Raw genomic sequence first — 12953 nt, forward strand, 5'->3', positions numbered from 1 at the left:
TCAAGCTGTTTAAAAATGTTGCTTCACTATCAATGTTGTTCCATAATCCACTATTGCTCTCACTATCTTTTGAGACTAGATCATTTTCTTCATTGTGAGTCATTGTCTTGGTCCTGAACATCGTGTCTTGCACAATTCTCATCTCCTATTTCTCCTTCTGTTAGTTCTGGTTGCGATATTATAACAACCTGATCGTTATACTTCTGATAACTTGGTTTGTACCTCATTTCCAAAGACTGTATGCTTTTCCAAAGACAATATATTCATTACTTCTTGGTGTGAATTTACTTTTTCTAGGTTTATTGTTTATAGCAAAAGCTTTGCTTCCTATAACATGAATTTGGGATATAGGTTTTCTTGAGGTAAAAATTTCTTTTGGGGTCTTGTCCATGTTCCTAAAAGGACACCTATTTTTGATGTATGCGGCAGTAATTATCATCTTGTCCCATAATGACTCTGGTAATTCTGAATTTATCAACATGCACTTTGCCATCTTGACAAGAGTTCTATTAGCATGTCTAACTACACCATTCTGTTGAGGTGCGTATTCAACAGCTGATGTTTTATTCTCTTATCTTGAAGAAATTTTGTGAACTCCTTGTTTAGATATTCTTGACTATTGTCACTTCTAATCATTTTTATTTTTTGTCCAGTTTGCTTCTCTGAGGTTAATTTATATCTTTTAAATGCATCAAATACTTCACTTCTGTTTTTCAGTATGTAGACAGAGATTCTTCTGAATTTATCATCTATAAACGTGACAAAATAACTTTCTCCACCAAGAAATTTGATCTTCATTGGACCAGAGATGTCTGTATGAACTAGTTATAATACATGATTTGAAGAAGAAGAGTTTTTTGGAAATAGTAACCTTGTCTGTTTTCTTTTAATACATGTTTTACAAGCCTGAGATTTTTCAGAAGAATTATCAAATTGCAAGCCATGCCACCATTTCTTTTGTAATTTTTTCAGATCACTGTAAATAAGATGTCCAAGCCTGTTGTTCCGTATCTGAATATCTTTCATTTTAGGATTAATTTCTTCTGAGTGACTCTTCTGGGCTACAGTAGTTAGAGTAGAACTGTTGTATATTGTCATAAAACATAAAGCCTTTTTAATGCCTTGTGCCAAAATCTCTTTAGTTTTGGTATTTTCTAAGCTTGCATATTTAACCAGGAATGTGACAGTATAAGGTCTCTGGGTATACTTACTGATTGAAATTAAATTTCCTTGAAAACCAGGTACAAATAGTACATTTTCCAAAAGTAGTGTATCTTGTTTCAAATTAATTAAGGTTTTCAAGAGAATTGAGCTCCTTTCAGCAGCTTGAGTTGTTTTATTATTGGCCAGTTGCACCTTTTGTGAATTAATTTGTGTTATTTCTATGAATTGCTTTTCATCTCTACATGTGTTCTGTTACTCCACTATCAAAACACCATTCCTTCTTTCGACATCCTGAAACCCAATGTATTGATACTAAGCCAAATGATTACCATAATTAACTGGGGTAATATTATGCTATAATTAATAATTAGAAACTAAGTAATTTGGTACTAGAGATAGATGTTAGGTGCCATCTCTAACCTAAATTAATAATTATAATAATTTATTAAATAATTTAGAACATTTGGGAAGAAAAGAACTATCCTGGAGCAGGACTTAAACCTGCAACCAGGAGCAGATCTACATAGGGACTAATAGGGCTTAAGCCCTGGACTCCCAAGTGTCAAGGGTCCACAAAAATTGAATTATTATAAATTTTTAATACTTTTTCATTAACAATGAGCACTTATCATATAGTAAAAAATAGTTAATATTAATAATATACTAATAATGATAATTTATACTATTATTAGTATTTACAAAAATTGGGACCCCATTGGACTTCAATAAGTCCTAGGCTCCGAAAACCCTAGATCTTCTCCTGCCCGCATTCTCCGCTTACCATGCAGTATGCTTGTCAGTTATGCCAACCTAGCAAGTCTTTGTTTCCAGACATATTTAAATTTAGATATAACTATTCATGGTTGGTAGAGGTTGTGGGTTTAAGTCTGCTCCAAGCTAGTTCTTTTCTTCCAGAATGTTCTAAATTATTTAATAAATTATTAAATTATTATAATTATTAATTTAGATAAGAGATGTCACCTAATGTCTACTTCTAGTATCAAATTACTTAGCTTCTAATTATTAATTATAGCGTAATATTAGCCCAATTAATTATGGTGATCATTTGGTTTAGTATTCCTCCTTTCTTAGGGTTTGAGATAAAGATCCACAAGATTCAAATGTAGCTATTGTTGCTATTTTGTTAAGTTCTTTTAAAGATGTGTCGTGTTTTCTTTTCTGTTTGTTCCATCAACAATCAGAGGATTTGTGCTCTTGTTTGCCACAAATATAACATTTGAAAAAGAATTGCTTTTTTTTTTCTTAGGGTTAAGTTGATCTTTACCTTTATTTTCATTTGAGTGTCTCTGTTTGTTTAGTTATGGCAATGCAACACTTGGGCAATCTGTTTAGGGGGATGCCTTCCAGCAGGTCTTTTTAAGGGAAACTGGCTCCTATTTAAGCATTAGAGACATGGAGAAAACCCAGAAAACTCCACATGGCCAGCCCATCCGAGTGAGATGCAAACCCATGACTGAACTCCCAGTGTTCAGGGAACAATGACCGCTTGGCCACTGGTGGGCCCATTTGAGTGTCTCACAAAGGCTGTCTGCTTACTTGTTATATCATCTTCCCTCTCACATTTTTTATTTTCTTCTAGAAGTTTCACTCTTAATATATTGGGTTCAGGAAGTTGATCACTTCTTTCAATTGCTACTCTAAAATTCTCATACTCATCAGAAAATCTGCAAAGGATCAGAATGGAAAGAAAGTTATCAGGAACACATGCATCAATTTCTGCCATTTATCAAGTGTTCCAAAGATGTCTAAATGTTCCTTTGTGCTTTGATTTGGCTTCATTTTCATTTGAAGTACAGTAATACCTCAACTTACGCGAACCCAGAGTTACGCGATTTTCAAATCTCGTCAATTCATCTTTTGTTTGAGCGCCATGCAACTCTTGATTACTCACTCCCCCCCACACTATTGTTCAGCTTACATGTTCGGACGTGTCGCGCGGAATCGACACATAGCTACAATTTATTTTGTGTTATTTATTTCTGTGTTTGTTATATCTAAGGAAACTCGAGAGACTCTATGTGGTGTTTTCTTGTAACTGGAAACGAATCAAAAGACGAGATAAGATTAACGAGAACATTTATTAGCTTACATACATCTGACTTGGATTTTACACAAATTGCAAAATTATACCCCGACTTACGCGAATTCGACTTACATGGTTATTGCTTGGTCCCACCTATCGCATAAGTTCGGGGTATTACTGTAATTGTTTTGTAAGAGTTACTTTTGTAATTGGTCCTCTACAGCTGATGTATTTCTTTTAGCTTGTCCCATGCTTCTTTTGATGATTACATCTTTTAATGTGAATTATTTCTGAAGAATTTATGCTTAAAGTAATTGTTGCTTAAGCCTTTTGCTCCATTTTTCATCAGATTCATCCTTTGGTTCTTCAACATATTTCCAAAGGTCATTTTGTATTAAAAACACTTTATTTGCATTTTCCAGCAATCATAATTGTCTCTATCCAACTTTTCTATTTGAAAAAATTGTGTATTCATCTTGAAAGTTGATCAGAGCTATCAGGTTATGACTTAATTTAAAGACTATTCTAGGAAAAAAGGCTTACCTTCACTTTGTTAGAGTATTAATTCAACAGTGTTTTAGAAGTGTGGCCTGGGTCCATAACCTGTTAAAATGAATTATTCATGTTTCCAGTTTTCGTAATATGCTTTATTATGAACTAGCAGGTAGGCCCGGCATTGTTTGGGCAAAAGTAATGATAACTAAGATTAAGATTATTATGTTACAGTCACAGAATGCAAGAATTGGGTCCCCTTGTTTCCAGACTAATTAGAGAATTTTTAGATGGGTCTAAAAATATGTTCGATTTCACAGAATGCAAGAATTGGGTCCCCTTGTTTCCAGACTAATTAGAGAATTTTTAGATGGTTCTAAAAATATGTTTGATTTCCCACAAAAACGAAAAAAACTGCATCCGCGTCTTGCACGTTGCTTTCTCTTAACAATTCCATTGTTACATAACTCTTCCATTGTTACTTAACACTTCCATTATTGATGGAAGTGTTAAGCCTTAATCCTTTCCCTCTCCCCTGGGGGGAATTTCGAAAAATCCCTTCTTAGTGTGCGTTTTCGTGACGTACCCTAACTGTGTACCAAATTTCAACTTTCAACTCGTAATCATTTGGGCTCTGCACTTATTATTATTAGATAAAGATAAAACCAATAAAGTGCATTATTTAAATAACACAACAGAAACTTTGATCCTACAGAATGCTGTTCTTGGCGGGAAGAGACGAGATCAAGTTAGATCACGAGATCACACATTCAACTTGGTGTGTGCCTCCTGTCTGTAATTATGTACTGACATTGTATGAATTTCTAAGTTTCAACAGAAATCCACAAATCTTGGCACCATTAACTTATAACAAGAAAAGTCCTACCACTTTGCTTGTTAAAGCTAACCAACTATTCTATTTACCAAAAAAAAAAAAAAAAAACGTTTTTAGCTTTTTTATTTACTTTAACAAGCAGCATGGAAGGATTTTTTAAAATCAAAATAGTCTTAAGTTAAAGAAATAATTAAATAGTGAAATATTTTTTTGTTTATTTTTGTTATTTGTTTTATGTATGTGAACATACATGCTTTGTAAATATTTTATTTTTAGACAATTTATATTAGATTTTACTTTTCAGGTACCTATTGAATGGGAAGTAGAGGATGTTACTCCTGTAAAAGGACCAGACGGAAAATTTAGTATTCCTCAAAAAGCAATTGATTCTGTTTTAAAAAATAAGATAGGTTTAAAAGGTCCATTAGAAACACCCATAGGAAAAGGACATCGTTCATTAAATTTAACTATTCGACAGTAAGCAATTAAAAATTTAATATTGTTTGTATAAAAATATTAAAATAATATAATTGTTTTGGAAATTTTTAGAACCTTAAAAATATAACACAGGTCAACAGTGGTTTTGGTGCCCAGGTATTTTGAGCTGATTTCATATGAATTTGATGTCCTGAATTCAAATATGGCATTAGTTTTTGCCTAGGAGCTCTAATTTTTAAGATATAGCATTTTAGCGAAATATATGTTTCAATATCTTAAGTTAAATCCATGGATCAAGTAAAAAAACTAAACACGGAATTTTTATTATTATATTATGCAAATATTATTCTATACAAAGATAGAGGAAAAAGTCATCAATAAAACTAAACAGTTACACATTGAGGAAGCTTCTTTTCCGTGACTTTCGTGAATGTATTTTGGAGCAATCCCTTTTTAAACTCCAGCAGTAATCTGCCATCATATGCGTATCCCATCTTCCTTGGTAGCGGTCCTCCATAGTTTTAATATCCTGGTGAAATCTTTCACCTTGTTCTTCACTGGTGTCTCCTAAATTTTCAGGAAAACGGTCTAAGTGACTGTGTAAATAGTGCACCTTAATACTCATATTACACCCAAGGAATTTGAAACTGTTAAGCATCTCGTTTACCAGTTCAACATAATTTTCAGCTTTGCGTTTGCCTAGAAAATTTCTGACAACTGCAACAAATGAAGTCCAGGCTTTTTGCTCAGCTTCATTCATCGAATTGACAAAGGCAAGATCGTTAATGAGTTGTCTTATTTGTGGGCCGTCAAATATTCCTGCTTTAATTTTTTCTATACTTAACTGAGGCATAAGAATTTTAGAAAGGCTTAGGTGGGGCATAGCACAAAAAAGGTTGGGAAACACTGATCTAGACACTGCACGGCTACAAACTTACCTCAACTCTAGTTGAAGCATTGAACGTCAATTCGTTACCGAATGCTTACTTCATTTGGTGGATTTACCTGGAACTAACTGGATGGCAGACTAACAAAGGGGAAAATATACAGGAATCAATTCTTGCATATATGATTTAGAACTGTACAAACTGGAATTAGAGCTGCACATTTCATGTAGCACTGTACATTAAAAAAACACAGATCTAAAAAAGTAGAGCTGATAGAGAAAACCTGATTTCATATTTGGATTCAGTGACCCAAATATAGTTAAAATCAGTTCTAAAATCCTAGGCACCAAAAAAAAATTTTTTTTTGTAGACTTGTGTAATTTATCATAAAAGATTATAAAACTTGATACTGTTGTAAATAAGCAAGTAAAGAAATTATGTTAATTCAAATGAATCAAAACTGTAACAAACTGAATAAAGAACACAACCATGAGATTCCAGCAGGATTAAATTTAATAGAAATAAGATTTTTGACCATATTGCAAAGACTGTACCTAAAAATAATCTTTAAAATATGGTCAAAAAACTTAGTTTTATTAAATTTAATCCTGCTGGAATCTAATGGCTGTTTTCTTTATTAAATTTTATTAATTTCAGGAAGCCAACATTTTATTAAAAAGAAATGTTTTCAGTCAAAATCTGATCATTCCCAGCTTAAATTAATTCTAAGAGTTTAAGTTATGTAATGTAGAATGTATAAATTAGAACAAATTCAAAATTAACATTCTGAACAATTAGTTTTGAATTTGAAACAAATGCGATAGAACATGAGTAAAATATGTAAAATAAATTAAATAAAATACAATTAAAAATAAATAAAATAAAACAAAGAAACTTCATATAAATTTAAGTAGGTAAATTTTGCTATTAATTTCTTGTAGAAAGAAGAGAAATTGATGGAATCTGTTAACCATATCTAAGTTTGCCAATTTCATGTGCATCCTGTATATTAAAGTAATAATGTTATGCTATTGTCCTAAAACATAGATATAAAATTGCTCTAAAATTTTTAAAACTACCCCATTCCTTAACTAAAAATAGTTTATTCTATAATACATTTGTGTCTGCATCTAAAACTCAAATAGACAAGAGTGGCATTGGCAATAACCCCTTTAGAAGTATTAAAATAATGTTTTATTATTTTGGAGATTGGAATTGTGGAATCAGTATAGTATAAATTTTCTTGCTTATTAATAAGTTTAATTTTGCAAATTCCAGTTTTTATCTATTTTAATTTTATCTGAGTGCAATCTGCATAACAGTGGAATTTCTCTTAATTATTATATATATTGATAAGTTCTTAATTAGAGGTTGTATGATGTTGGCTACATTTTTGCCACTAACTATTAATTGATTTTTTATTAGTTTTGTCTATATTATTGCTATTAGTATAGTGTCTGTTAGCATTACTAATTATTCTCTTAATAACATTTTTAGAGAAATTGCATTCATTATCTATTTTTGAAATCTTAATTAATTCCATACTAGCAGGAATCCATTGGAATCAATTGAAAAGTTCAATTGATTCCAATTCAGCTTATTGATTCAATTAAAATACAGTTGAGCTATTTTTTAAAATTTGGCATTCTACACAAAATCATCAGTAAAACAAGTGTTTTCCAGGCTGTTTGCAGGTGATAACTCATCTCCCTGTACTGTGAGGCTTCTTTCAATTTTGCATCCAGATCTCAGGGTAGCAATTTAGCATTCTTAAGGCTGACCAAATTCAACTGGTTGGCCTTCAGATTAATGGTGATGGTAATGGTAGCCCACATCATGGCAATCACCTTGTCCTAGGCTTTGCAAATAAAGCTGTTAAACCTATCAGCAATTGGATGTTCAAGTTTATTTATTTTTTTTTTTTTGTTGGTTGGTAGTTTTGTCAAGAACTCTATCAATTTTCAATAAGTAACAAATTGGATGGTAAGAATCACATTTTGGCCTCATTATGAAGTAATAGTAAAATAATGAGTAATTAAATTTATTGTGACATTGTCACAATGCCAGTCTGCAATTTTTTGTCATAATGCTCTCGATTTTAGCAGTGTCTTGCCCTGTATATCATACTTTCCTGTTAATTAATTAACAAGTCATGCTAGTCATCTATCTAACTCTGTTCTGGAGAAAATTTTCAAATTGAAATAATGTGATTTCTGGTCCAAACTAAAAGTTTATATATAGTTAAATCAGAGCCTCCTGCCCCTAAGTTTTCCATATCTGATTTCAACTTTCATTTATCTAATTCCATTCTTGAGGTTAAGGAATGAGAGACAGACTCCAGTGGGAATTTATACGTCTAATTTAGCCTTTGCTTTACATATTTTAAGGACTCTGACTTTTCAAATTTTAAGGATTTTCTGACTCAGTGCTGCCTCAATAGAGTTTTTCCAATTTATACATCTGCAATTTTTGAAAATTGATGCCCAAAAACAGAGATTGGTACTAAAAGTTGATAGATGGTGCTATGGTCAATATTGACAAAACTAATTTTTTGAAAAAATAATGTAAAATGTCTTTTAATTAATATATAATAAGCAAACAAAGCAGGAATTCACAGTAGTGATGAGCAACAGGTTGTTCAAATGGCTATGAGGATCTAAATTGATTTTGAAGGATATATTAAAAAGCATTTTCCTGTTCTTCAGGAAAAAACATCAAAACTGATCCGTATACCAATATCTGGTATAATAAAGGAAATGAGTTATAAAAAAGGCAAGTTTGTATCTGCAATGAGCAATAAATCTAGCAATGAAAATGAAAAACAAGTTATTGTGATTGAGTATCAAAAAGGGAAAGAGGTGGCATATGAGTGCCTGACATGTTTGTCACTTGCCTTTCCATAGACTTAGCATTTTATCTTTGCCATTCCATCACATCTGAACCATTTCACCTTTCTCAAATCTTTCTTCAGTGGCATCATTTACAGCATAAGAGCTTTAATTCAATATCTGAGCCATATTTTTGGTCCTAGCTCAAACTAAGTCAGAAAACTACTGAAATATCCTTTTAGTTTATATATAGATTTCTATCTCTACCTGATGATGAATGGGTGAAAAGATGTCTAACTAGACTGCAAAAGGCAGCTAATTTGTGTGGACACAGCGCTTGCTCAAGCATTTATGTCGCCCCGGACAAATTGCTGCCCCTTAAATTTATTTAGAGAGAAACATATGATATAAAATCAACAATCAAGTAGTACAAAACAGTAAAAATTAAAATATACCTGTACCTAGTTACAAATTGCTAACTAGATGCATTTTTAATGATATTACAAAAATGTATTATTGTACAATCAAACAAAAAACTTATATCCTATAAAAACTAAACAAAAGTACATCAACTATACTAAAATCAAAAGAAACTTTTTTCTCACTTTTAGTTCTGCAAACTTTTTTATTAACTCTTTTAAGTTTACTTAATTGGCAGTTTCATGTGCAATGGCCAAAATAGCCAAACTATTAAGATGATTTTGCGTGGTAGTGGAACGTAAAAAATTTAAATTAATTTTTATTTAGAGAAACTCTTTTCCCCCACTAGCTACAGTTATTGGTATGATCGGCAGAATTCTTAAGGTGACACTAAGGTTTGGGACAAAATTTAACATTGTTGCTTATGCTTTCCTTTTTGCCCAAAAGCCCTCTTTCATGGTTGTTTTCTTCAAAATTAAGAAATGCAAATATTTTCTTAGCTTTTAGGCAAAAATAATAATTACGAAATGTATATTGCATGATAATTTTAGCCACAGAAAAAAGTCAACAAATATAAATTTCGATTAATTAAGTATTTAACTTATAAATATTTAGTCACATTTACAACCAAAATGCCGTCGTTTAGATTTGCCACCCCGGACAAATGTCCGGATTCTCCGTCCCTAGAGTGGGCCCTGGTGGACATGTTATTGTATGACTTCCAGTGTATCTATGATGGTGTATAAATATACGTTTTTAATAAATCTTAGTTCTGTAAGTATTACCTAATTTGAAAATAGTAATATCCAAATAATTTATAAAACTTCTACTAATTGTTCTACATTTAATGTAATACTCACAGTATTACTGTTATTGTCATCTATAAAATCTTCAATGCAATGGTCATCACTTCAAATTATATGGTCACCTATGTTCATGAGTCAAATGAATGTATAGGTTTTATGTGTTGAAGGATAAAATATCTCAGCTTACTAAACAAAAATATTTGGAAGTCTTTGATTCGATCTCAATCAAATCTTACTTTAAAAATAAAAGAAAATGGAGTTAAAACCATAATACTTAATAATCCTAAGAAAAGGAATGCACTATCTTTGGCTATGTTAAATAATTTGAAATCTGATTTATTAGAAGATATTGACAATAAAGATATTTGATGTATTTTGCTTAAGCAATCTGGACCAGTTTTCAGTGCGGGACATGATTTAAATGAATTGAGAGCCAATACTGGAAAGGATTATCATGAAGAAATATTTCGTCGATGTACAGAAGTAATGACTGCCATTAGAACAGTTCCAGTTCCTGTTATTGCTCAGATACAAGGTTTAGCTACTGTTGCTGGATGTCAGTTGGCTGCAACATGTGATATTGTTATTGCATCAGAGAATTCAAAATTTTCTACACCAGGAGCTTCTGTTGGCCTTTTCTGTTCAACTCCAGGTATTGTAGTGGCTCTTGCAGTACCAAGAAAAATGTCATCTTACATGTTATTTACTGGTCTTGCAATAAATGGCACTGATGCTTTGAAATGTGGTAAGCAAAGTTGTACCTGATGATAAATTAGATGAGGAGACCAAAGAAGTAATTTCTGCTATTTTAAGCAAAAGTCGATCTGTTATAGCACTAGGAAAAAAGTTTTATTATGAGCAGTTGGAGAAAGATATACAATCTGCGTATAGGGAAGGAGAAAAAGTAATGGTCAAAAATCTAAAATTAAAAGATGCTCAAGAAGGCTTCTCAGCTTTTATAGAGAAAAGGAAACCAGTTTGGATTAATTCATCAGAAAAATTCAAATAACCATTTTTGTCTTAAAATTCTAAACTCTTTATATAAGCGACTTTATTAAAAGTTAAATATTGAATATACTTTGTATATCTGAGTTTATAAAAGTTGTAACAAGTTGTAACAAGCTGTCAATTTGATATGTTTGCTATATTTCTTAATTACTTTTCTTTCTACCCATGACACAAGTATTTCGGGTACATCACCTGCTAATGGAGAACCCATTGGCACACCAGATCTTTGTCTATAAAAATTGTTATCCCAATGGAAATAAGAGTTGCATAAAATCAAATCCAAGTAATCAGAGGTATGGCTATACATTTTCAAGTCAACATTTTTGTGTTGACGTATTATATTATGTGTAATAGATAATGCAGCTTTAGTACAAATAGAAGGAAACAAATGAACTGGGAGTTATCTTTGTTAACTCATTTATAATATCTACAGAGCTGTAATAGTATAAGGATTTCTGTAGGATATCTTCAAATAATTTTCATATGAATACTAGGAGTAAATATTTTATCTAAAAGTTATTTAAGTGGCCACCCTGCCTTATGAGAAAATGATGACAAGGTGATAAAATAAGTGTTATTAAACAACTTTCAATATATAAATAACTTTAATTCTAACTCAGGTACTTTCAGTTAAGTCAATTTAATCTTCTTTAGGATCAAACAAAATGGAAAAGAACAGAACATAAAATTTTAAATTAAAAAGTTGGACAAAGTTTGTACATCAGAAGTGACAGTCATGAAGTGAATGTAAATAATAATAAGCAAACACATTATAAACAAGTGAGAAAAAATAATAAATACCACGTACAATAAAATAAAATAATATAAATGAGCAATTATTTATTGTGACATTGTCACATTGCTGGGTTGCAATTTTTAATCATATTTTGTTTAATTTATTTAATTTAAAATTTATGCTTGCCATCTTAAATTAGTAGTGCCTTGCCCTTGTATATCATACTTTTCCTTTAATAATAGTCCTGCCAGTCATCTATCTAATACCTTTCAGGGAAAAATATTTGAATTGAAATAACATGATATCCAATTTGCATCTGAAGTTCATATATAGTTAATCGGGGTCTCCTGCCCATAATCTTTCTATATCTGGTCTTGACTTTCATCTATCTAACTCTGTTCTTGAGATTAAGGAAGGCCGTACAGACAGACAGTGGAAATTTATAGGTCTACAATTTTTTCAAATTGCAGTCCAATTATAAGATAAAATATACTTGGGAAGTTAGCATAAGCAATAACAATAAAAACAGACATATTGTATACATGGGAGTTAGGTCAATATGAGGACACACACATACCTAAGATCATATCTGATGTGAAAAAGAAGTTGCAGATATTACCACAACCTTCTACTGAGAATCCTTCTTTATCCATAGCTTACAGCCTATCAACTTTCCAACTCTAGTGTACTCTGACCACTGAAAAAATATCTGCAACTTCCTTTTCACACCAGATATGATCTTGGATATGTGTCCTCATATTGACCTAACCCCCATTTATACAATGTGTCTATTTTTATTGTTATTGCTTATGCTAACTTCCTGGGTATACTTTATCGTATAATTTATATTATTTTATTTGGAATCAAATGTCATCCGAAAATGGTGTATAGTATTCCTGGGATGCTAACTTAGCTAGCTCAGTGATAGACTTATTTTAGGAGACTGCTGTGGTATGTTTCTTCAGATGCATTTCAGGTTTCCTAGATGTGGCTTCTACATAGTAAACAATCTCACTGTTAGTAAGGTGTCTTAGGGGATAAGGAGATACTGGAATTTTTATATGTACAGTAGAGCGTCGTTTATCCGAAGGTCGGGTATCCGAAAGAATTCCAGTTGACAAATTTAAATTTTCGCCAGTGCTGTGGCACTGTAATCTTTGGCTATGTCTTGGACTACTCAAATATTTTACGTTTTTGATACTAAATTAACTTCTGAAGTATAATTTTTTATTGTTTTTATATTTTTCAATATATTTATTTTGTTTGTACAAAATAAAAAAATAATTTTTAACGAT

The 12953-nt window shown here is 31.5% G+C and overlaps 1 protein-coding gene and 1 pseudogene across 1 annotated transcript in view; both read left to right on the top strand.

The window, feature by feature from the left end:
• Nucleotides 1-4416: 4416 nt before the first annotated feature.
• LOC111641548 (probable isocitrate dehydrogenase [NAD] subunit alpha, mitochondrial) overlaps nucleotides 4417-12953 on the top strand; it is an 81658-nt gene continuing 73121 nt past the window's right edge. The window contains exons 1-2 of the mRNA XM_023387728.1: nucleotides 4417-4495; nucleotides 4826-5012. Coding sequence (XP_023243496.1) covers nucleotides 4417-4495; nucleotides 4826-5012 — 266 coding nt within the window. The remainder of the gene's footprint in view (nucleotides 4496-4825; nucleotides 5013-12953) is intronic.
• On the top strand, nucleotides 10074-10956 carry LOC111641546 (annotated as a pseudogene).

This window comes from Centruroides sculpturatus, unplaced genomic scaffold (genome assembly GCF_000671375.1).
Source record: "Centruroides sculpturatus isolate CEXI.00-Female unplaced genomic scaffold, Cexi_2.0 scaffold1481, whole genome shotgun sequence".
NCBI lineage: Eukaryota > Metazoa > Arthropoda > Arachnida > Scorpiones > Buthidae > Centruroides > Centruroides sculpturatus.